A 21,405-nucleotide genomic window follows, 5' to 3' on the forward strand; every position below is an offset into this window, starting at 1 on the left:
CACCTTCTTGACACAGTGCACGTCTGGCTGAGAATCACACCTGCTGTGACAAGCTCTTGGAAAAAACCAGACTAGACAGGGGGCGGGAAGACCCCATGCTGTTTGTCAAGCGGGGGCAGGGTGTGCAGGGGTGCCAGGTCGCCTGCCCCACATCTCCCTCCCGCAGGTGCCCCTGTGAACCCCTCAATAAGGGGGAGCCCACACCCGATGCCACAGGGGCAGCTTTGTCTAAACCTGCAGAGAGCAAGTCACTCTCCGGGGAAACGGCCAAATTAAGTCCTATACCACTGAAATGATCACAGTCCCCCTCAAAAGAGAAACATCCCCGAATTCTAAAGTCAGCATAAAGAAGCCCAACAAAGTTCTGATTTCGCCCCACAGTGCCTTCTGATGCATGGAGGGGACACATCAAGTGTCAAAATTATTTAAAAATAATTTTCTGGCGCTTCCCCCTGGTGCTGCCTTCAACTCTGGGAGAGAGCACGGCCTGTGGGGAGCCTGTCGGAGGCGGGGCTGTCCCCGTCCCTGCTCACCTCTGCCCCTGGGCGCCTGGCATCGGGACGGGGCAGCCCTCAGGCCAGATGCACAAAGCTCGCTCATCAGTGGGATTCAGTCAACCGTGGGCACGAGGAAAACTTGGAGAAAATAATTTCTTTCTCCTTGAACTGAATCTGTCCCATGTGAAGGATGATCCAGTAACAAAAACAGTCAAAACTAAGATCTCCAAAGCCCATGGGGCAGAAACTGGCTCGGCGGAACCCTGCCAACAGCCAAGGCAGCGGAGGCTGAGGTGGGTCCCATGAGGGCGCAGGCGTGCGCCCAAGCCTGGGGTGGAGTGCCGGGGCAGGAGGGAACCCGGGTCTCAGGGTGCCTGGGCGAGCTGAGAGATGGGAAGAGGGTTCGGGACTGGCTCTGAAGGCCCTCTAGTCAGGCAGGCAGGGCCAGGGGCGGCAGTGGGGTTAGCCCTGATCCACAGGGGCCCACTGCTGCCCCATGGAGTCCACAGAGTTCACCCTGTGCTGATTTTCACCGAATAAGACTGGGGTCCCCTCTCCCCCCAAGGCCACTCATCGTGTGGGTTCCTCGTCGCTGTAGGGCTCTTCTCTACTTGACACTGATCTCATCTGTCTGCCCTCTCTGCCTGTGTCCCCTCCACTGGGCGGACGCAGTGCCCACTCCACAGTCAGCGTGCCAGCGGGCGCGGCCTCGGGGGAGCGATCCGCCTCCATAGGCACTGACCCGCCTCCAGCCCAACTTGGTGCCAGGACTGAGCTCCCATTCTGGTGTCACAGCAAAGCAGCGGAGACAGAAATGTCTCCCGGGCACCCCCTGGGTAGCGGAGGACTGTCGGGTCAAAGGCTGTCCCCACCTTTAGACAGATCTGCTCTGAGGTCCCCGCAGCCTCTGGCCGTGGCCCAGCTCACCGGGCAGCCTGACTTACCTTGGCCTGCGGACTGAGGGAGCGGATGGAGGGGACGGCGATGAGGGCGAAGCGCTCGTACAGGTACTCGTTGGAGGAGCTTCCCTTCAGGAGGGCGAATGGGATGAGGTAGAGGTCCCCCTCCAGGACCAGGACCAGCTGCCGGTGCCGGCCCACAGGGCCGCTGGAGTGCATCAGACCCTGCGGGGGAGCAAGCAGCTGACAGCCGGCGGATGCCTGCCCCCCAGGGTGCACTCGGGGATGGGGGGCGCCCACCTGCCTCCCTGGACCCGCCCCGAGGCGGGGGGTAGAGGAGCATGGCCAGGGGGAGACGGGCCCCCCGTCACAGAGGGGGTGTCCCCAAAGATAAGGCCCAGCAGGTCATCTGGATGTGTCTCCAGGAGGCGGGTGCTCAGGCCAAGGGCAGCTGCCCGAAAGCGCCAGGGGGCCCCGGAGCAGTGTGCAGCGGCCTGCCACACAGCACTGAGCACTCGGCCGGGGCGGGACACGCTGTCCGCGGGTGAGAAGCGAGACCCAGCATGTGGACAGAGGCTCTGAGGCCAGGGCGACATCCCTGGAGGAGGAGGTTCGACTGCAGGGCCTCGAGCCGCCTCGGGGCCTCTGTGTCCCTCCCCCGGCTCCGCAGGGCTGCCCCACCCAGTCCCCTGTGACTGGCGGGGACCGTGACCCTGATAGACCCCCGTCATCATTCCTGGAAGGCCGGGCGGGACCTGAGGGGAGGGTGCACGCAGACCAGACAGACACCTCATCCTCCCACAGAGCTGCTGCTGGAGACTAAGGCCGGATGACCAGATAAAGAAAAGCAGGCGACGGCTGTGAAGACTGGACTGGACCCACGGTGGGTGTGAATAAAGACGAAGTGGCCGCAGGCGCCTGCGGGGCACGGTGCGGGGCCCACAGACCGCAGGCAACAGGTGCCGCGTGGCCCTGAGCCCCAGGGTGCTGGCTGGGGGAGGGTCACAGCTGGGGGCCCCTGCCCTCGGCCCTCTGCTGCCCGAGCTGCCGCGCACCGGCGGGTGCGCGCTGGGCTGAGGGTGCAGGGGACGCTCAGCAACCACAACTGAAAGCTACCAGGACTGTATCCAACCAGAAGTGCAAAGGTCCAAATTCAGCCCACGCCACTGTACTCTCTGAACCACAGGCAGCAGACCACTGGCTCCCCTGGGGAGTCTGAGAAGCGGAAGACTCTGGCCGTGGAGAGGCAAGACCAGAGGGCGGCCAGAGCCAGAGGGGCCCCCGGACCCCTAGGGTCCATTCTCAGCCACATCAGCTCCGGGGACTGCTCACGCACAGGGGTCTCTCTGAGGCCAAGGTGGTGACGACGAGCCTGCACACCCTTGGTGCAGGTGGGCCTCGGCTCCCCCAAAACCTGCTGGGGTCCGGCTGAGACGGGGGCGGTCGAACGACAGCTTGAATCAACCCACAAGCCCTGACCCCGGGGAGGACGCCACTTGCCCGGCAGGCGGGCTGGCGTTCTCACCGCTTCCGTGGCCCAGACAGCTGGCCGGCCAGTGCCTCCATTCTTCCTGCTCCTTGTCAGCTGTGGAGACGCCTCGGTCCTCAGGTAATGTCGGTCCTTGTGGGAATGTTACTCCAGAGTCCCCAGCAGAGACCAGACAGCCTCGCAGTGCCCACCCCACGGGCCTGGTGCCCCGTCCACACTCGGGCATTGAGGGCCGACTGTTCTGTGGACGAGCGCCCCCTGACAACCTCCAAAGCCCCCGTCTTCTTACAGACCAGCCGTGACCAGGAGGTCATCTCCCCGTGAGGAAAAGTCGGGTTACCACACCACTTGATTCATCTTTACAGTCATGACCTGGTGGAAGACACACTCCTCTCCTGACCAAGCCCCTGGCAGAGCCAGATCCCTCCTTGAGTTTTCAGAGGGTAGGTCCTGGGCCACCCCGGAACTCTGGTGCCTGGGGAGGCCGTGTACTGACCTAACTGACGTGCCCGGCAAGTTGGAAGTCACTGTCTGTAGTCCTGAGCCCGATAACTCCACTTAGCCTAAGAGTGGTCTTTGCTCAACAGCAGAGGAGGACGTGGACGACCTTTCTTTCTGCCCAGAAGCATTCATTCCTCCCACTTGTCCGACTATCTTGGCTTTGATGACCATAAACACAGGGAACGGGATTTAAATACTTGGAAATAAATATAAGAAGGACAAAGACCATAACTAGAACAAGCCCAGAGACTTCCTAAATCATGTACAAAGAGTGACTTGACAAATCCTACGGAATGTTTTTGCCTCTGAATCTGGTCCTGGATGCTAGCAGCTCCTGGCACTGGACAAGGCCCGGTCTGCTCACGGAGGGGGCAGCCGGGGACCTGCGTGCACGAACGGCTTCATGCGGAGCAGCCTGTGGTTGCGAGGGGCTCCTGAGGCGAGTCCAGGCTCGGGCGTGAGTCACTCCCCTCCACTCCAGGGTGAATGCCACGGACGTGCACCGGGTCTGGTCCCTCTCACACTAAGCAGGCACACATTTCCTTTGCGTCTGAGATAGGATTTGACTTAATGTTTGCTGATGGCTCGTGAGCAGATGGAATGGGGCCTCCTCAACCGTAACTGGACACACTTGCCCCGTCCTGACAGCAAAGGACGGCGGGCTTCCAGGAAAGAGCCACGGCGGTATTTCCCTTCAGCTAAATTCAATCAAGTCCTGGTGCAAGCCTGCGGGAAGACATTATTCCGTTCCACTTTTCATACCGTCTGACCTAGTCCCCTAGCAACAGGGCTGCGGCTAAACAAAGGCAGTTGTTCAAATAATTATAAGCCGCATGTGAAGAGGCTAATCGCTTTAGTCTTGAAGTGTCAGTGATTCATAATCTTGGACTTTGGGTTTTGATGTGTATTTTCATTGAAAATGGGGAGAAAGCCTGGCTCCATCTGGCAGCTGACAGCGCGGGAGCAGCGGGTGGTGTTGCCCTCTAGTGGCCTCGGAGCAGAGTGGGACCGGGCAGGGCCATCCGCCCCCTCCCTGGCCAGCCCACCGATGGGGAGGGCTGTCCGGGAGCACAGGCCGACCCCTGCCCCATGCCCCCTCGTGTTCAGGGTGGGGTGTACCCAGCGGCGCCCGGTGCATGTCAGTGAACACTCGTGGGATGAGACCAGCTCCTGAGGGAAGTGGGCTCACGGACCACAGTGGGTCCCGAGAGAGGCTCCCCCATCTCGTTTCCGCTGACGGCCCCTGAGAGGTTTCACTCCACGTCTCTTTAGAGGCTGTCTGACTCCTTCACTGCATTCAAACGCCTCAGTCACAAATGAGAAAACTTTTAACATCAGGAACTGAACGTTTTCACCCTAAATGCCTCCTTCAAGATAAGACCGCACTGCTGAGGGTCACACCTATTCTCACGCACAGCTCCTGGGCGCACACACATCGGGGACCAGACTTTCCTTCCTGTCAATTGTACAAAGCCATGACTTCAGTCACTGTTCCAATGCGTTTGGGGCTCAAGTCTATACATCTTCCCTTCCTGGCTCCCCTGGAGGAGCACAGAGGTCCAGTCACAAGCAACCACTAATTCCACTGGCAAGTTTTTTATTCTTTAAGTCACAGGGCAAAGTCCTCAGAGAGAAAAACTGTCTAAAAGTCACAGGGCAGATTCAGAAGGGGACCCATAAGGGACAACTCACAGTTGAAGCAGCCCCTCCACTGCGCAGAGATGCTGTGATGGACAGAGGGAGGGGCCACCCCCCCCACGGCCCCCGCCCCAGGACTTCTGCCTTCCATACGGGGAAGAGCCCCTCCAAGCCCTGCCTCCTGGGGCCCAAAGGGGCACACCCTCCAGTGAAACAACTGGCACTCAGGTGCCGATCCCTTGAGACACATCCCTGCACTTGAGATCTGCCCAGATGTGAGCCAGGCCCAGCACGGGGCTGGGGGCCAGGGTCAGAGGCTGAGCCTCAGAGCTGCCCTACAGGCCCGGTGGCTTACATCTGCACCCAAACCTCTCGGAAAGCTCACAGCTGCCGTCCAAGAGAGGTCACAGAGAGCCCACTCACTGACTTGGGTCTTGGGTCTTCTGTTTTGCATCCAGGCTAGACCCGAAAGCCAAATGCATCTCTGGACCACATACCGCCGATGTTTTACTGAGTGCCAGCACACGCCAGGCCCCGGGCCAGCCGCAGGGACATGGAGACGGCTCTGCTCGGTGGCACGTCCTCAATCGGCCTCCAATGGCACAGGCACCTGGCCTTTCCAGGGGCCTGTTACGAACTGGGTGTCTGTGTCTCCCCAAATTCATACGTTGAAGCCTACCCGCTCAGTGATGGTATCTGGAGGTGGGACCTTTAGGAGGTAACTCGGTTTAGATGAGGGCAGGAGTTCCGAGAGGGTCCCCATGGAAGGGATAAGAGGCCTGCGTGTGCTCACTCTGTCTCTCTCCACCACGTGAGGACACACGAGAAAGCAGCTGTTCGTAAGCCAGGAAGTGGGCCTCCACCACGAAGCTGACGATGCCAAGCTCCCTGACCTGGGACTTCCAGCCCCAGAACCATGAGAAATCCAGGTCACCCAGCCGGTGGCATTTTGTTACAGCAGCCAGAGCTAACCCACAGTCGTGGGCAATGGCATCTGGTGGGCTTGTGCACGGCCGTTCAGATTCACAAGCTCCCTGAGCCCCTCAGCAGCTCCGGACCCGGTTACAGAGTCGCGTCTGGACGTGCAGAGACCAAGGCCACAGAGCCCCACCCCGAGGCCACGCCGAAGCTTCTGGGAAGCACAAGGATGAGTCTTCCGCTGGACCCCAAGGTGGGGTGCATCCTCCCAGGGCAGGGGCCAAGGGTCTGTTCTCGCCAGGAAGGAGCCCCTGGCTTGAAGCTGCTCAGGCAAGGCCCTCGGATGAACGGTGGGCAGGGGAGCTGACGTGGGCACACCTCCCACCCTGACTGTGGAGGAGATGGGGGAATGCACGCAGCCCTGGGCCCCTGGACCTCCTCAGGGGTGAGAAGCAAGCTGGGAAGGAGCAGCGTCTCACGTGCACCCGAGACTGCCAAGGCCGACCCGACTGCCAGCAAGGAGACTGGCTAGGACCCGAACCTATGTCTGCCCCCTTGGCGCCCAGGACCCCATCTGCAGCCCAGAGGCCCCCTGAGAACAGTGTGGGCGTCTGGAGGCTGACTGAGAAGCCCCATGTCTGGAAAATCCCCACTGTCTCAGGAGCCTGTTCTGTGTCTGGGGCAGGGGGCAGGGGTAGGGGCAGGGGCAGGGGTTGCTGAGCAGGAAGTGATGCATCCTGATACCAATGGCCAGCCGGGCACTTACCCCTTCCATGGGTGCCACGAGCAGGTCGTACAGGGCGCGGAGCGGTGGCCTGGCGAACGAGCTCTGCCTCCTGGGAAGAGAGGAGGTCCCATCCTTGATGGGCGATGTGGCGTTGCCGACCAGGCTGGTCATGCTCTGGGAGCTCCTGGGGAGAGAAGAGGGGTTGAAGCCGGCAGGAGGCCACCCTCCCTCTCAGGTACATTCATAGCACCACAAGCACAGACGCACCGCGGGCGGCCCAGCTGCACACAACACCTACATGGGCTGTGGAGTTTTTCTGCATAATCAAATGTCCTGAAACACTGTTCAAAGCATTTAATTACATCCTCATGTGGAGCGACTGGGCAGGCAAACGTGAGGACCATGAGAATTGGGGCAGCCGCCAATCTGCCAGGAAGGCAGTGTCCCGAGACACGTTAGTGTCCGGGGCGGGAGCCGCAGACACGAGGCTTCTGGTGGCCCCGCTGGAGCCCCAGCACAGCCCAAGAGGCAGGTCGGTTCAGGCGTGGCTGCAGGGTTCTGTTTTGTTTTTAATGTATGGTCCATTATTTCTAGGCAAAATTTTATCAGTACAGATGGTATTTTCAACCCCAAGGCCCCAACTTTCACACTCCTGATGTTAGGGGCAGCACACTGACTGAAGCCACTCACCCTGGCCAGGCACCAGAGTAAACATTTGCATGAGTTATTTTATGACAGGAGGTCCCGGTAAGGAACGCAGAACTAACAAGCTACCGCCAACTGGAAGAATTCGGGAGAGGTCAAAAGGAGATGTCACATGGCCTTCCACCTCCCAGAATCCTTCTTGCTGGCATCCATCTTGGCTGAGCAACGCACGCACCAGCACGAAGAACCCTGAGTCAGACTGGCCAGAGAACCGAGAAACTGGCCCCATCACCATAAAACCCGAGTCTGCAAGCCGCGTGGCGGAGAGGCCCTCCTGGGTTCCCTTTTCCTCCTGCTCTCCCCCAGGGGGCCCCTTCCCAATAAAGTCTCTTGCTTGGTCAGCGTGTATGTCTCCTTGGAGAATTCATTTCTGAGCGTTAGACAAGAGCCCACCCTTGGGCCCTGGAAGGGGGTCCCCCTTCCCGCAACACCAACACAGGGTGAGAGCATTTGCTGCGTCACTGATTCACTGAGCAAACACTTCCTGAGCTCTGGCCACCTGCCAGGCACTGCTGCAGGCACGCCTGGGGACTGAAAGAGGACAAAGGACGCAGGTGAGAAGGAGGAGAGACGGCGGGCAGGGAGACAAGCCCATTTCCACTGCAAGGGCAGGCTTCCCCTCAAGTCTTGCTGAACCGGCCGTTCAGCCTGGTCGGCGTGGCCTCAGCACAGCCTCCAGTGACAGGCTCCGCAGAACTAGGAGACAGTCAGTGGCCCCTCAACCTTGATTCAGACACTGTGCACGGTTCAGGAGTTTCTGCTACACTTTTAGGACCTTAAGACAGAGAGCAGGTCTCACACCAGACTCAGCTAAGTCAGGGCTCTGGACGCAGGACTGGTGGCTCTGTGGTTGTTACCAAAGGGAAAAGCAGAACACGCCCCTGCCCAGCCCCCCGGCCAAGCCAGGGTCCTTGACCATCTAAAGAAATGATTGAAAGGTTTATTTTTGAGACCTGGCTCTATCCCCTGGCCTTCCCCCAACCCTGTGGTGTTCTCAGCAACATCCCAACTCTAAACCCTAGGGCTGTGCCATGCCAGGCTGAGAGCACCCTCCGCCTCCACCTGCTCCCACAAGAGAAGGAAGGGTAGAGGACTCGAGGGCCTGGGAGCCCGCTCACGGCGCCCGTCCGTCACCCTCACTCAGAAAACATGTACTCATGAGCGACAGGGGCCGGGACACGTCTTTGCCATCAGAGCCAGTGAAGCACTGATAGCCCTGGAGTGACGCTCATAGGCTCACTGGATTCCCTGGAATACACCACAAAGAGCATTGCTCCCCTGAAAGAGCGAGCATCAAACCGCCCCCCGGAGGAGACAGTCTGGCGCGACACGTGGCGTCTGTCTCAGCGGCGTGCGCGCCTGCTCCTGCACATAGCCTGTGTGCACTCACACCCTCGGGAGCCCGAGCTGCCCCCAGGACAGCATGGGGGTGGAGCAGGGAGCAGCCAGACGGCAGCACCCTCTCCCTGCACGCCCCTCGCTAGACACGCGTCTGCCTGGACTGTGGACTGGTTACGCTATTCAGGCACCTGGTCTGATTAATCTGGCCAAAGACATCCGGGGGAGTGCCATGTTCCCAGACAACGCTGTGTCCCCAGGTCCTAACGGGAACTGATGAGGTGCTCCCCAAGGCCCTGAACTAAACAGCTCCTACTGGAGAGAGACCAGCTCAGCACCCTGAGCTTCCCTGGGTGCCAGGAGACCAGCATAACTAAGCTGCACGGGGTGGGGGTCAGGGGGAGGCAGGAGGAAGTTGGGGGCTGCATGGTGGACAGACAGTTTGCAAAAAGGGCAAATGGTGCAGGATGGGGAGGACAACAGTGAAGCATCTAGAATCTGGAGGTGCTGGTGTCTCCGCTGATGGGACAGTGAGTGGGGGAGGTCTGGGCAGGAAGGCCAAGTGGGCTGGGGGCCTTTTTATTGAACCCGGGAAGTGCCAGAGGCACCTACCGGGGCCCAGCAACGCTAACCCTCTCAACATGCATCATGCCCACGGGGTGCCAGGTGCAGGCCCACAGAGGGCCAACCCGAGGGTCCCTGTACTGGCCTGTGGGGAAGGGGGTCCAGGGCACAAGACTCTCTGCTGGTCACAGAGCCAAGGGCAGGCTGTTGGGGAGGACCGCTTGCTGAGGGCTAGCCCGCCTGGAGACAAGGCAGGGAAGGCCACTCTAAGGCCAGGAACAATGCGGGGCGAAGCACTGGGACAGTGCTTGGGACAGTGGGGTTGGCACTGTTGGCAATGGGATGGTGGGGAGCCAGGGGCAGAGCACTGAGGGAAGTGGATGGGGGTGGGCTGCAGGGTGAGTAGGATGGCTGGATTGGCCTCTGGCCCACACCCTTCAGCACCAGGCATGCCTGAACAGGAAAACAACTCCACCAGGCCAGTTCCTTCCAAGGCTGATCAGAGAAAGGCCCCGCGGACTTCCCCCTTCCCTGTAGGCCTCTGGCGGGGCTCCAGAGCTGGGACCAGGCCAAAACACGGTGCCCCCACCCCTGGCCAGTTCAGGGGGGAAGCCGGTTGATATCCCTGGTCAGGGCTGGTAAACACATGGCTGGCCATGGCACTTCAGCGGGGGTTTCGGAGGACACTCTCTGGGCATCTGCACACTTCCAGGGGCAGGTCTCAGGCTAGGAAACCGCTCCCCCTCCCGCCTGGGATCATAGTTGGGAGCAGTGGTTTCCTCACCTCCAGAGAGCTGGCCTGGACAGACTGCAGTCAACCAGCTCCCTGTGTGTGCAGCTTCTGGGTTTTCCTTTTTTTTTTCTTTTCGCCTGTGACTTCTGTTTTTACTACGACATTTGACATTCACAGTGACTGAGGGCAGCTCTTGCTGACCAACAGCACACAGCCACGGCCCAGAGCCCTTGCTGAGCTGCCTGTGTCGGGGGCAGGGGGAGAGTTGGCCTCGTAGATGTGTGTCCCAAGGTCCCCTGGCTCCAAGCCCTGGCCGGAGTGGTCGACAAGTGTGAGCGGGTGTGTGGGATGGTCTGCTCCCTGCTGTCCTCCTTCCTGGCAATGTCACCATGCCCCAGTGACCCCCTCGCACTGCAGGCGCTGGGCCAGGGGCTGGGGCCTCGGTGACTGACTGTACTGCTGCGATTTCTGTGGCACCTCTCAGCCTGGCTGACTTCTCTCTGCCTCCGCAATCTGGACTCAGATGGGGAAATGGTGCTCTGACAGGGTGGACGCATCCCTGTGACAAGCTTGTGAGCTGCGGGAGGGGCCGCGCCCCAACCAGGCTCCAACCAGGCCCACCACACCCACATCACCGCTCAGGAGGCGGGGCGGCCCCTCCCCTAGGGAAGAAGAGCCCAGCTTCAGAGAGGCCAGGAGGCTGCCGGGCAGGGCAGGGTCAGGGCTCCCACCTCCCGGGGAGCCGTTTTTTTTGTGTGTCCTCCCTGCCCTGAGGACATGCTGAGCCCCCTGCACTCACCTCTGCTCCCCACCCGCTTTGCTGTGACCTGACCGCGGCGGGCGGCCTCTCCCAGGCTCTGCGGGCACAGGAAGGGGGGCTGGGCTCCCAGGACTCGCTGCCGCGCCGCCACGTGGCACCAGCAGGGGGCGCTGGCTCCCCGTCCTCGAGGCCTCGTTCGCTGCCAGGGACCCAGCTGGGCTAACTGACAGCCCAGCCTCAGCACAGAGGGTTTTCTCACTCCGCGCGGGGGTCTTTATCAGCTCCTTCCTTAGGTGATGTTTATTAATCTGCTTCTGAAGAAATACTAATTTTCTCTGCAGCGTGGCCATCTGTGGGCTAACGGGATCGGAGAGGGACTGAGTGGTACCCGGGCCGGGAGGCTGACAGGCTGGGGGAGCCACCTGGGCTCGGCGCCCTCAGCGGGCAGAGCTGCGAGGTGAGGAATGAGGCTCCCCGAGCAGGGAGAGGCCGGGGTGGTTTATGTCTCTGAAACGATGACAAATGCCGGGCGGCCCGGGGAGCACGCGCAGCTCGTGAATCTCCCTGGGGATGAAGAGATCTATTCCCCAGGCAGGGGATTTATAACGCAGGGCTGCAGAAGACCCTGCGCGCTGGGACTCGCTCAGGCTCACACGCTGACGCGGCCCCACCCGAGGTCTACCAGGTGCCCGGGAACGCTGGGGACACTGCGGGATGCACACTTGGAAGTCTCGGCCCCAAGCGCCGCTCTCAGCACCAGGCCAGCTGCCCTGGCTTCCAGTCAGGACCCCATGAAGGAGGGGAGTTGAGGGCACATGCAGAGCCGGGGTGGTGGCACACCCCCTCCCTGCACCCGCCACACACACATACATTTCTCAGGCTTTCAGTCAAGATGGGCAGCTAGGTGAGCAGCAGAAATGGAGGAGCAGGGCTCAGCCCTCCACAGGTGAGACTAAGCAAGGGCCCCACCAAGCCCGAAGACCCCAGGGACGGAAGTGGCCAGCCTGGCCCTGAGGTCCCGTCTGTCCCGCCCGTCTCTTCGCTCGGAGGGAAGAACCCAAACCTAAGCTTGGTGCATCCGAGACTCGCAAGGACCAGGGCCCCACTGCCACCCGGAGGCCTCTACACCAGGAGAACAGGCCGCCCTCCTCTGAGGAGGGACAGGGACCCGGCAGGACACAGGGGAGCAGCGAGCACAGGGGGCCAAGGGGCGACTCATGAAAGCATGGAGGGGCGGGCTGGCTGAGGAGGCGCAGGGCGGGTGCCCCTGCACCCGGGGGTCCTCCATGCTGCTCTCAATTCCCTGCCAGCACTCAGGTCCTTCCCACCTGACCCCGTGCACGCAGGGCCAAGATGGGAGCTGAGCCAGGAACACTTCCCAGGGGCCCTGCCGTCTTTTGGGCCACAGGAGGGAGGGGCCTCAGCTGGGGTGGGCCTGGCGGGGCACACACACGCCTGTCCCTGCAAGCCTCCCATAGCCAAGTCTCGCCTCAGACCCCAGCCCGCCCCGCCACAGGTGAGTAAACGGAGACTCTAGGCCTGAGGCCCTGAGGCCCGGGGCAGGGGCAGGGCCCCACCGGCTCTCAACAGTCAGGCATCAGGAAGCTGGGAGCCCAGGGCCCAGCACTGCCACAGTCTCAGGCCTTGCACTGTCTGGAATGCTTGACAGAGAGATGCTGCATGGGGCACCCCGTGCGGTCTGCTCAAAGGACGTGCCCAGGTCAGGGTGTGCATGCCAGGGGGAGGAGGGTTGGGGGGAGGGGAGACAGTGGAGGGGGGAGGTGGAGGTCCCCACAGTGCTGAGCTCCTTCCAGGTGCCGCCCACCTTTGCTCAGGCAGCTCCTCTCCTGCCCTGAGGTCTCTATCACAGGTTCTCACATCCCAGTGGCCAGTTCAGGAGGCTTCCTGTCTGCGCTCACAGAAGCAGGGTCCCAGGCCTTGGGTTGGGGCTCCTGCTTCTGCTCCTCCTGAGTCCCAAGAGGCCCCAGCCTTCCTCAGGGGGCCTCCTGCCCCACATTCGAGGAGCTGGGAGTGGCCCTGGCAGACAGGGCCGAGTGCCTGCTCCACAGGCATCTGCTGCTGTGTCCCACTGGGCAGCTCCTCCCCATCCTCGGCCCTACCCGAGGCTCCAAACTCCCCTCGGGGCTCTGAACTGCGTCCGCTGAGGGAATGGGAGCTGGCTGGCCTGAGATCTGAACAAGCGCCTGGATTTTAAGGTACCAGCGCAAAGATTAATTGATGAACCCATTATATTCAAGCAGCCAGTGAGTCTCCACCACGAACTTCCTCACGAGAAGGCTGTCTCCTCAGGGAGGTGAAGGCTGTCAAAGGCTGCATTTTAAGTACTTATTCAATAAGCTGTTGGCACTGTCTGCCTGCTCACCTCCCCAGTCACCCAGTGCCCAGCTCCCTGGCCGCTCCCTCCTCGGGGGCTGGGCTCAGGCAGAGACCCCTGCCCTTCCAGGGACGTGACTCCTCTCAAGCCCAGGGACAAACCTGGGCCACGCAGGACTCCTCTTCTCCTGCTCATGGGCTCTCCCGGGAAGGCTGGTCAAGGGCTGTGACACACGCACCACCAAGGAGCTGGGGACGGCCCTCCTGCGGGGACCACGGCGCGGCCCACTCTGCTCTTCGCTCCACAGCCCAGTCAGGGGCCGGGGGGGCGGTCACCCAGGAAAACCTGATGCCCAGGGCAGCCTCACACGGGCTTTTCCCGCTGACCCCATTAGGGGCCCAAGCTGGGCGCTGGGGGGATGGGCTTACCATGCACTGAGGGATGGAGAGAAGAAGTCACTGTGTGTGTGGCCTGCCCAGCTGATGCTAACACAGAAACACCCTTTCCAAAGGGCCTTGTACCCATGGGTGATCTGTGGGTCCTGTCCCACACAGGACCTGTCCCCCCACAAACTTGTGGAATTTCATGGAGTCTCACTCATTTACAAAAAACCCCCAGAGCCAAATTAGTGTTGTACAGGGACAGAAGGCACCGCCTCAGAAGTGGTGAGCTCTCGCTCACTGGAGGAGTTCAGGCAAAGGCTGTGACCACTTGGAGGGAGCCTTAGATGGGGGGGATCTGGGGGCTGGAGCTCTGTCTTTGGAGCTGGCCAGACATGGATCCTAACACTGGCCTTGTCACTGGGCCCATGTGACCCGCCCATCGGGAAGGTCCATGCTGGAGCCACACTGACATGGGCGTGTGGACCACGCATGGGGGCCCTCTCTTAATCTCTTCTTTCCCGTCTGGTCATGGGAGGCTGGTCCCCCAGGATGGTGGTGCTACCCTCTCTTCCCGCAGGACCCTCAGTCTTTGTCACTGACTCTCTTGGGGGACCCTGACCAGGCTGAGGAGTCTTGTTTGCCAATTCACCCTTTTGTGGGGGTGGTTGGGGTGTTAGTTGGAGGTTGCAGAGCTGAGGGAGGGCTCTGGCCCCATGTGGCCCCTCTCTAGAAGGGAGAACCTCGACACATTGTTGCTCTCTGCTTGGGTTCCAACCACTGACATCTGAGCAATAAGAAAGTTCTTCCTACCTCCCATCACACACACTGCCAGAAGAGGAAAGAGCAAAGACAGTGGCAACAGTGGTCAGAACCCTTCTGGGATCTTGGCCCTAATGGGTCCCGGCTGGGTGCACCTGCAAGGCCAGGGCACGGCCTGAGACCCAGAATCCCGGAGCAGCTGACAGCATATCCCATTCCGCTTCCTCTTTTCCGCAGTAAAAGTGATCTGCTGACTGCCCCTGGGTTCAGACACTCACACATGCATACACACACATGTGCACTGGCGTTCCAGCCTTCAGCATGACTTCTCAAGCGTTCTGCAAGACGAGGGGCAGAGGCCCCTTTGTGCGCTGCTGCTCTGCCCAGGGGGGCACCCCAAGGTCAGGTACTGAATGAGAGAAGACTCCTTGCTTTTCCTCACTAGCAGTGCCTGCTCTGGGCTCAACACGCCACTGTGTTTTCTGCCAAAGTGCAGAGGCAAGAAGAAAAATAGTGGTTGTGGTGACCTCAAGAACAAAGACCAAGCTGTGCAGTGTGTGGAGGGGAGGGGGAGAATTCTAAGGCCAAGTCTCAGCTGACTGGCGTCTGCCGTGGCAGCCTCATCCCCAACCAGTCCAGCAAACCACCCAGAACAACAGGGCCAGCAGCCCATGAATCACAGAGCTGGAGGGCCCTGCAGCAGGGACCTGGCGCTGCTTATACACACGGCTGCTGCCACCTCACCACCTTAGGCTCGGGGACAGCACTCTGCAAGCCCCCACAGTATTGGGGTCTGCAGAAAAGCCACTTCTCAGCCATCCCAGCCAGTGACACACCAGCCCCACCTCCTGGTCATGAAGGGGCAGAGAGAAAGGCCTGCGGGGACCCCACGAGGTCAGGGCAGTGGGGAGGTGGGACCGGACACAGAGTCCTGCACCTGCTGGGCGGCAGGTCTCCACCCTCCTGGCCTGTGTGCCCCTCATCTGCTACAGCCATGGCTGGGCTAGAAGGTAGCAAGGGCCCGCGCCATCCTAACCAGGATACCTCTACTTCTGTGGGTCGCTAGGACGGACGGAGGCCAGCACCCCACTTCCTGGGCCTGTGGTTGGCAGCAGAGGCCTGTGGCATGCGGCACCAAAGCTGAAAGAACAGACTGTTTCCTCTTTTCGGAACTGCCCTCAGAAGCCTCTAGGAGGTCAGGACTGGAAAGGCGTGCAGAGAGGTGCAGGATTTCCATTGCCAGCGTCTTCCTGATGGCAGGCTCGAGGCTTGAGGCAGGTCAGGCCCGACGAGGGAGCCGGGCAGAGAGCAGCCGGGCAGTGAAGCCAGATTCCTGCACTGCAGGCCTGGCGGCCCCTCCCAGCCTCAGGCTGGCCTGTCCTTGGCGTGGCCGCAGGCACTGACCGCATTGTTTAATGAACCATTGTTTAGTGAGCTAACCCGTGGTCCTGGGCTCACTGGACCTACCTCAGAGCTGCTCGGAGTGACAACGAATGTTTTCTCAAAACAAGCAACTCCATGATACAAAATTCATAGCCCTTCTTATCCAGGGATGATGAGCTAGGACCCTGGGTACACCTGCTTTGACCCCTTCCTTGCCTAGTGCCCAAGGCCCTGGAGGAGAGGCTCCTGACCGCAGGCATGCCTGAGATCAGGTCGGCCGCGGATGCCTGACAGCGGCCTCTGGCGTGTGTGCTCTCACACAAACGACCCGAGGAAGGACGGGAAGAGAAAGGGCGGGTGAGGCCGCAACCTGGGGCGGCCAATAGCTGCTACACAGGTACATCCACATTTCATCCCTTCCAGAGTTTATCCACCCACGTTATCGGGAGAATCCAAGTTTACCAGTGTCCTTCCCACTTCACTCAATACAGCAGAAAGTCAGCACACCTATGAGCTTTCTGCACACTCCAAAGCCTAGTGTGTGCTGATCATACATTAGCTGCTGTAATTCCATGTTAAGGGAACCCTGCAAAGTAGGAAGTTTGTTTCCACTTCAGTGACGAGGAAAAGGCTAACAGTGGTGAAGTCACCTGCCGCAGGTCCCATAGCTGACAGGCGACAAGGCCAGACCCGAGCCCTGCGCTCTTCACACCCTAGTTTACAACCAGGGATCGCAGCACTGGCAGAGCCGAGATTGCCCGCCCCAGAGCCCGAGGAGCTGAGGCTGGCACCTCCTCGTGCGTGGTCCTGTCCCTTCCAAGAAATTAGAGCCACGAGGGACACCTGCGAAGGGGGCAGGGCCGCAGAGGAAACTGGGAGTGAACCAGCCTGGGGTTTTGGCCTCCTGACAACCAAATGCCAGTCTCTTCAGCCCTGGCTCCTGGCTGCCACCCCATCTGACTCACCCCTGGGAAAGTAAACACACGTTTGTCACCCTGACAGCACAATAATGGGAGGAAACCAGGGCCTGGAGCAGGAGCACCCGGGGGGGGGGCGGGGGGGGGCCCCGCCCACAACAGCCACTCCCTCCCGCGCGCCTGCTCCCCCTACCACCCTCAGAGGTGGAGGCCTCAGCTCCAGCGTCTTTCTGGAAAGGTCTCTCCAAATGTGACTCCCAGGTGTTGCCAACCAGTGACAGCGGGAGAAGTGCTCCTTAACCCCAACCGCCTCCCCTGTTCATCTGGACACAGCTCGGCTTGCACCCCCGGTGAAAAGACGCAGGGGCACACCAGTTGGCAATTTCAACCTTGGCTCATCTCAGTGCCACTGAGGCCTATGGTCAAGTAGTGGAGACAGGCCCAGGTGTGGACGGGCTCCTCCCCAGCAATGCTGGCATCTGCTCACCTGGCCTCCTCAACCTGAGGCCAGAGAGGTCCGCACAGGGGCCTGGCCGTGAGCTATAGGCAAAAGCTGGCCAGGGGGAAAGTGTGTGGCACAGCCCTGTGCGGCCTCTCCTGACATCTGGGAGATCAGCACCGAGGCCACGGGAGGGAGCAGCCGACTGCCCCCTGGGCCTCCCACCCAGCCACAGTGGACGGTCACATCGGGCCTGCCACACTCCCTCCCCCGACCTGGAGGGGCTGCTGTGACCCCAAGGGCCAGAGCACCGCGCTCGCCCCTGCAGACCGCCATCCCACCGGAGCCCATGCAGCTGGAAGGTCACGGAAGCTGTACTGCCCGGGCGGCAGGGCCACACGCACCTGTTAAAGAGGTTGTTGCGACAAACCATCCGAAGAAAGCCAGTGGGGTCAGTGACAGAGTTGAGCCTGTTGTTCATCTCCTCGAACTGCTGGTCCATGATGTCTCCGGCTTCACTCTCAGTCTCGCTGCTGGCACAGCCCCTGCGGGAAAACAGCAGAGAAAGGTGCCGAGTGCTGCAGGCCTGCTCCGAGGCCCCATCCATCGGCTCCAGCATGGCCCGGCTCCTCCCAAGTCCCTTCCTGCTCCCGGCAGTCCGCCTGCTCATGTCCAGCACTAGTCCCTGGCTGCAAACCCTCTTCAGGAAGGGGTTGTGCCAGTGCCCGGGGTGCACTCCCTGTGTCCAGCGTGTGCCCCACATGGACAGGGTGCAGAATCGCTCCTTGCTGAATGAATGGCACCACTTGCTGTGTCCTGCCGGCCGGCGGGCACTCTGCCAGCACAGGGCTTGGGCAAGTGCGCAGAGTGGCAGGAGCTCTGGTCCATTCCAGCTTGGAACCAGTAACTAAGCACTTGCCTGTGCCAGGCACCATACCAGGCGGGGGATGCACAGTCCCTAAAGGCACTTTTCCAGACGAGGAGACAGACATGCCCAAGAGTGGCTGCAAGGCCAGGCAGAGGGGGACTGTTTGAAATGTAGGCTTGAGAAACGCGGCTGATTGAAGCCCATTCCAAGGTCAGCATGAAGATGTTATAAGTTTTGAATTACTAAATTCGTATTTCCCCTATGACAGACTGTGAAACAACATCTCAGAATGGGTTTTAAATAAACAGAAATACTCAGGAGTGCCTTGATTCACCAGCCTGATTAAAATAACAGAGGGCATATTAAACGTGTGAGAGGCCAAAAGAGGCAGCTCAAGCAGCCGCAGACATGCAGAGGGAGTGCTGGCCGCCCCTGGTCCCCACCGCGACTCTGGCCACCGCGCTGGGGGCTCAGCAAAGGCCGCTCCATGTGTGGAGCCCCACCTTCCTTCAGCGCCCATTGCTCCCAGACTCTGGAAATGCAGAAGCGACCCCCAGCCCGCACGGCAACTGTGTGTAAAGCTCCTGCTGCCGAAGGAGCGTGTGGAGGGGTAGAGAGCCCTGGAGGCACAGGACAGACTCACGGACCAGCCACGCAAGCTGCTCGTGTGCAGGAGACGTGGCACCTGGGAAGGGACAGACCTGCTGCCAGAGAAGAGGCTCGGCACACCGAGACTCAGGCTGAAGCTAAGCATGGCCTGCCTCGAACAGCCAGGCCAGTGAGCCCCTGGCGTCAGGACCACAGGACAGAGAATGGATGACTCCCCTCCCGGGTCGTCCTGGGGCCGAGATGCAGCACGTGACGCCACTTAGTAAACCTGAAGGCTCTGCGTGAGCGTCAGCCCTGATGAGACAGTCCATTTTATGTGTCAACTTGAGCGGGCCTGGCCGGGGTGCCTGGCCCAGCGTCACTCTGGGTAATGAGGCTGTGAGGGCATTTCCGGGTGAGATTAACATTGGAATCTAGACTGAGGAAAGCAAACTGCCCTTCCCAGGCCGGTGGGCCCTGTCCAATCCACTGAGCATCTGAACCGGAGGAGAAGAGGGAGTGAGAGAGGCCTCCCCGCCCACTCCCCTGGAGCTGGGGTGTGGTGCTTCCCACCTCAGATGTGGACACCCCACAACTTACACCACCGGCTCTCCGTCTCTGGCTTGCCAACAACAGACCTGGGGCGTCTCAGCCTTCAGAACCGTGTGAGCCAATTCCCCACAACAAAGCCCGTGTGCATGATGCCCTGTCGGTAATGTCTCTCTGGAGAGCCTGGCACGAGGCACCGGAGCCCTACTCAGCCATGCTCCTTGGAGAAGATCACACCAATGCCCCACCACTGGGCGGGGATCCCAGGAGCTAAGCCCCAGAGAAGTGCTGGGAGATGGACAGCCTTCAGGGACAACAAAGAAGTGTGATCTCAGAGCCAGCTACTCTCCTTCGTCCCAGAACCACACCAATGGCTGATCAAGGCATTACTAGCCCAACTTCTTCCTGGCGCCCACAACTGAACCTGCCCTTCAAACCCAGCAGTGCCTGGCACACAGCAGGTGTACAAGGAAGAACAGCCAAATGATGCCAACACTGGGGAGCATCTTACAACATGCAGGGTATTTCTAGCCAGGTGTGATTTCATCTGTACAGCAAGCCTGTGAGGCAGCTCTCGTCATCTCCTCTAGGTCTGGAGAAGCTGAGGAGCTAGCCCAGGAGCACTCAGCGGCGGAGCCAGGCCTGACTCCCGCCCCTCCCCCTCTGAGGTTCCAAGCCTCTCACACAGTCCATCTCTCCCTGCTGGGATTTGACAGGGGAGGGAGGGAATGAAGACAGGAAACAAGAGGAACCAGGAAACTTCCAAGCACCTAAACAAATCACCGTGCCTCCACCCTGCTGGAGAGCAGGGAACAAAGCTTTATTCCTCTTGCCACCCCACGGTTGTCAGTCGACCAGGCCAGCAGCTGAAGGCTGAAAATGCTCCCTTGGGAGCTCAGGGCCCCTCATGGAGACCCTGGTAAATATCACTCAACAAGCTCTTCTGTCTAGGGACACATTTATCATCTGAACATGACGGCCTGCTTGGAGCTGAGAAATCTGCCTGTCATTTGGTGCTTGCAAAGGGTAGAAGAACTGGCTGAACTGGTATCAGCCTCTATACCTTGCAGCTCTGCTCTCACTGTCGGCTGCGGACGGAGCCCTCAGCATCTCATGCTTAATGCGGCTGTTTCCTGTCTCCTGACCCTTCAGAGTATTAACACCAAAGGGGAAAACAAACAGGTGATGTCACAGATAAGGGAATCTCCCATTTACAAAGCGAGCCTCATCCCTACGGCAGGGAGCCCGAGTGCCTTGCCATCAGCGGCTGTCATATCACAATCACAGCCCTCTCATCTCTCTAAGAGACTTTCTAGAGATGGCACAGCAGCTGGTCTGGTTCCATTCACTTTGATCCAACAAGGGTTACTAACCGAGACCTACATCCAAGAGCCACAGAGGCCAAACAGAAGACAGTAACATGCCTTCAAGGTACAATACATCCAGTATGACCAGTGACCACTGGCTAAGGTGGGTTAAGGAGGCAGGAGGGTGTCAGCCTGGAGTCAAGAAAGGGAGGGTGCCAGAGCCCTCTGGAATCGGCAGCATCTGAGAGGCACTGGAAGGACAGCTTAGACAGGAAGGGACTGGGGTGGTGTGTGGGAATCAGGGGATGGAATGGTATGAGAAGGCATGGAGGTAAGAGAGTGGGGGGCTCTCTGGGGCCCAGGAACTAGCCCTGGCGAGCTGGAGGAGATGGTAAGAGTGGCAGAGAGGAAGGAGAGAGAGGTCGAGGGCCTTGAACCTGGAAGGCAGTGGAGAGCTGTCAGTCCAGGCTTCTGGTGGGCTCAGGGCAGTTGTCTGAGAGGTAGTCAACTGGCCCAGAGTGGAGAACATGGACTACACGAGGAGAGAGAAAGTCAGGTGGCTTTTAGCAGCACTGCTCAGAAGCAGCCCTGAAGGCCCCAGGGCCAGGCCCGAAGGAGACTGTTGGCCCCTGACACCTACTAGGAGCCCCATTCTCAGGAGTCACTATTGTGTTAACACATCAATGTGCCTGGGTCTCAACACGCCAAGTGAGGCAAGCTTTCCACAGCCCTCAGGCTTGGAGATCTGGGTAGCAGCGCCCTCCTCCCCGGAATCCCGTCTCCCTATAAATGGACATTCCTGGCTGTGACCCCATGTTCCTGGTTCCTCCTCATGATTTGCTCTCTACTGTCACCAACAATGGTTCTGCCTGTCCTGTGGTTGGGCCAACTTAACTCATGAGTCTAGATGTGTAAACTAGGGTGGTAAGGTGGAGAGTAAGAAAGTAAGAACTATCAGGAAAATATTATTTGCCTGAAACTCACTGAAGGAAAAGGATAAAAGACAACTAGCCGTTGATTTATAGCAGATGGGCCAGTGGTGGCAAATGAAGAAACTGCAATTAGGAGGTGGCCTTCAGTGGCAGAGGAATGGGTTTAGTTTGGACGT

General features: G+C 59.9%; 1 protein-coding gene across 3 annotated transcripts in view; it reads right to left on the minus strand.

Annotated features, from left to right (window-relative positions):
- The window catches only part of TTC28 (tetratricopeptide repeat domain 28), a 557,344-nt gene that overhangs the window by 13,502 nt on the left and 522,437 nt on the right, over positions 1 to 21,405 (minus strand). For all 3 annotated transcript variants that reach the window (XM_052654609.1, XM_052654608.1, XM_052654611.1), the window contains 3 exons: positions 17,390 to 17,530; positions 6,709 to 6,853; positions 1,442 to 1,621 (listed from right to left, as the gene is read on the minus strand). In XM_052654609.1, coding sequence (XP_052510569.1) covers positions 1,442 to 1,621; positions 6,709 to 6,853; positions 17,390 to 17,530 — 466 coding nt within the window. The remainder of the gene's footprint in view (positions 1 to 1,441; positions 1,622 to 6,708; positions 6,854 to 17,389; positions 17,531 to 21,405) is intronic.

Source organism: Budorcas taxicolor, chromosome 17, assembly GCF_023091745.1.
Source record: "Budorcas taxicolor isolate Tak-1 chromosome 17, Takin1.1, whole genome shotgun sequence".
Classification (NCBI taxonomy): Eukaryota; Metazoa; Chordata; class Mammalia; order Artiodactyla; family Bovidae; genus Budorcas; species Budorcas taxicolor.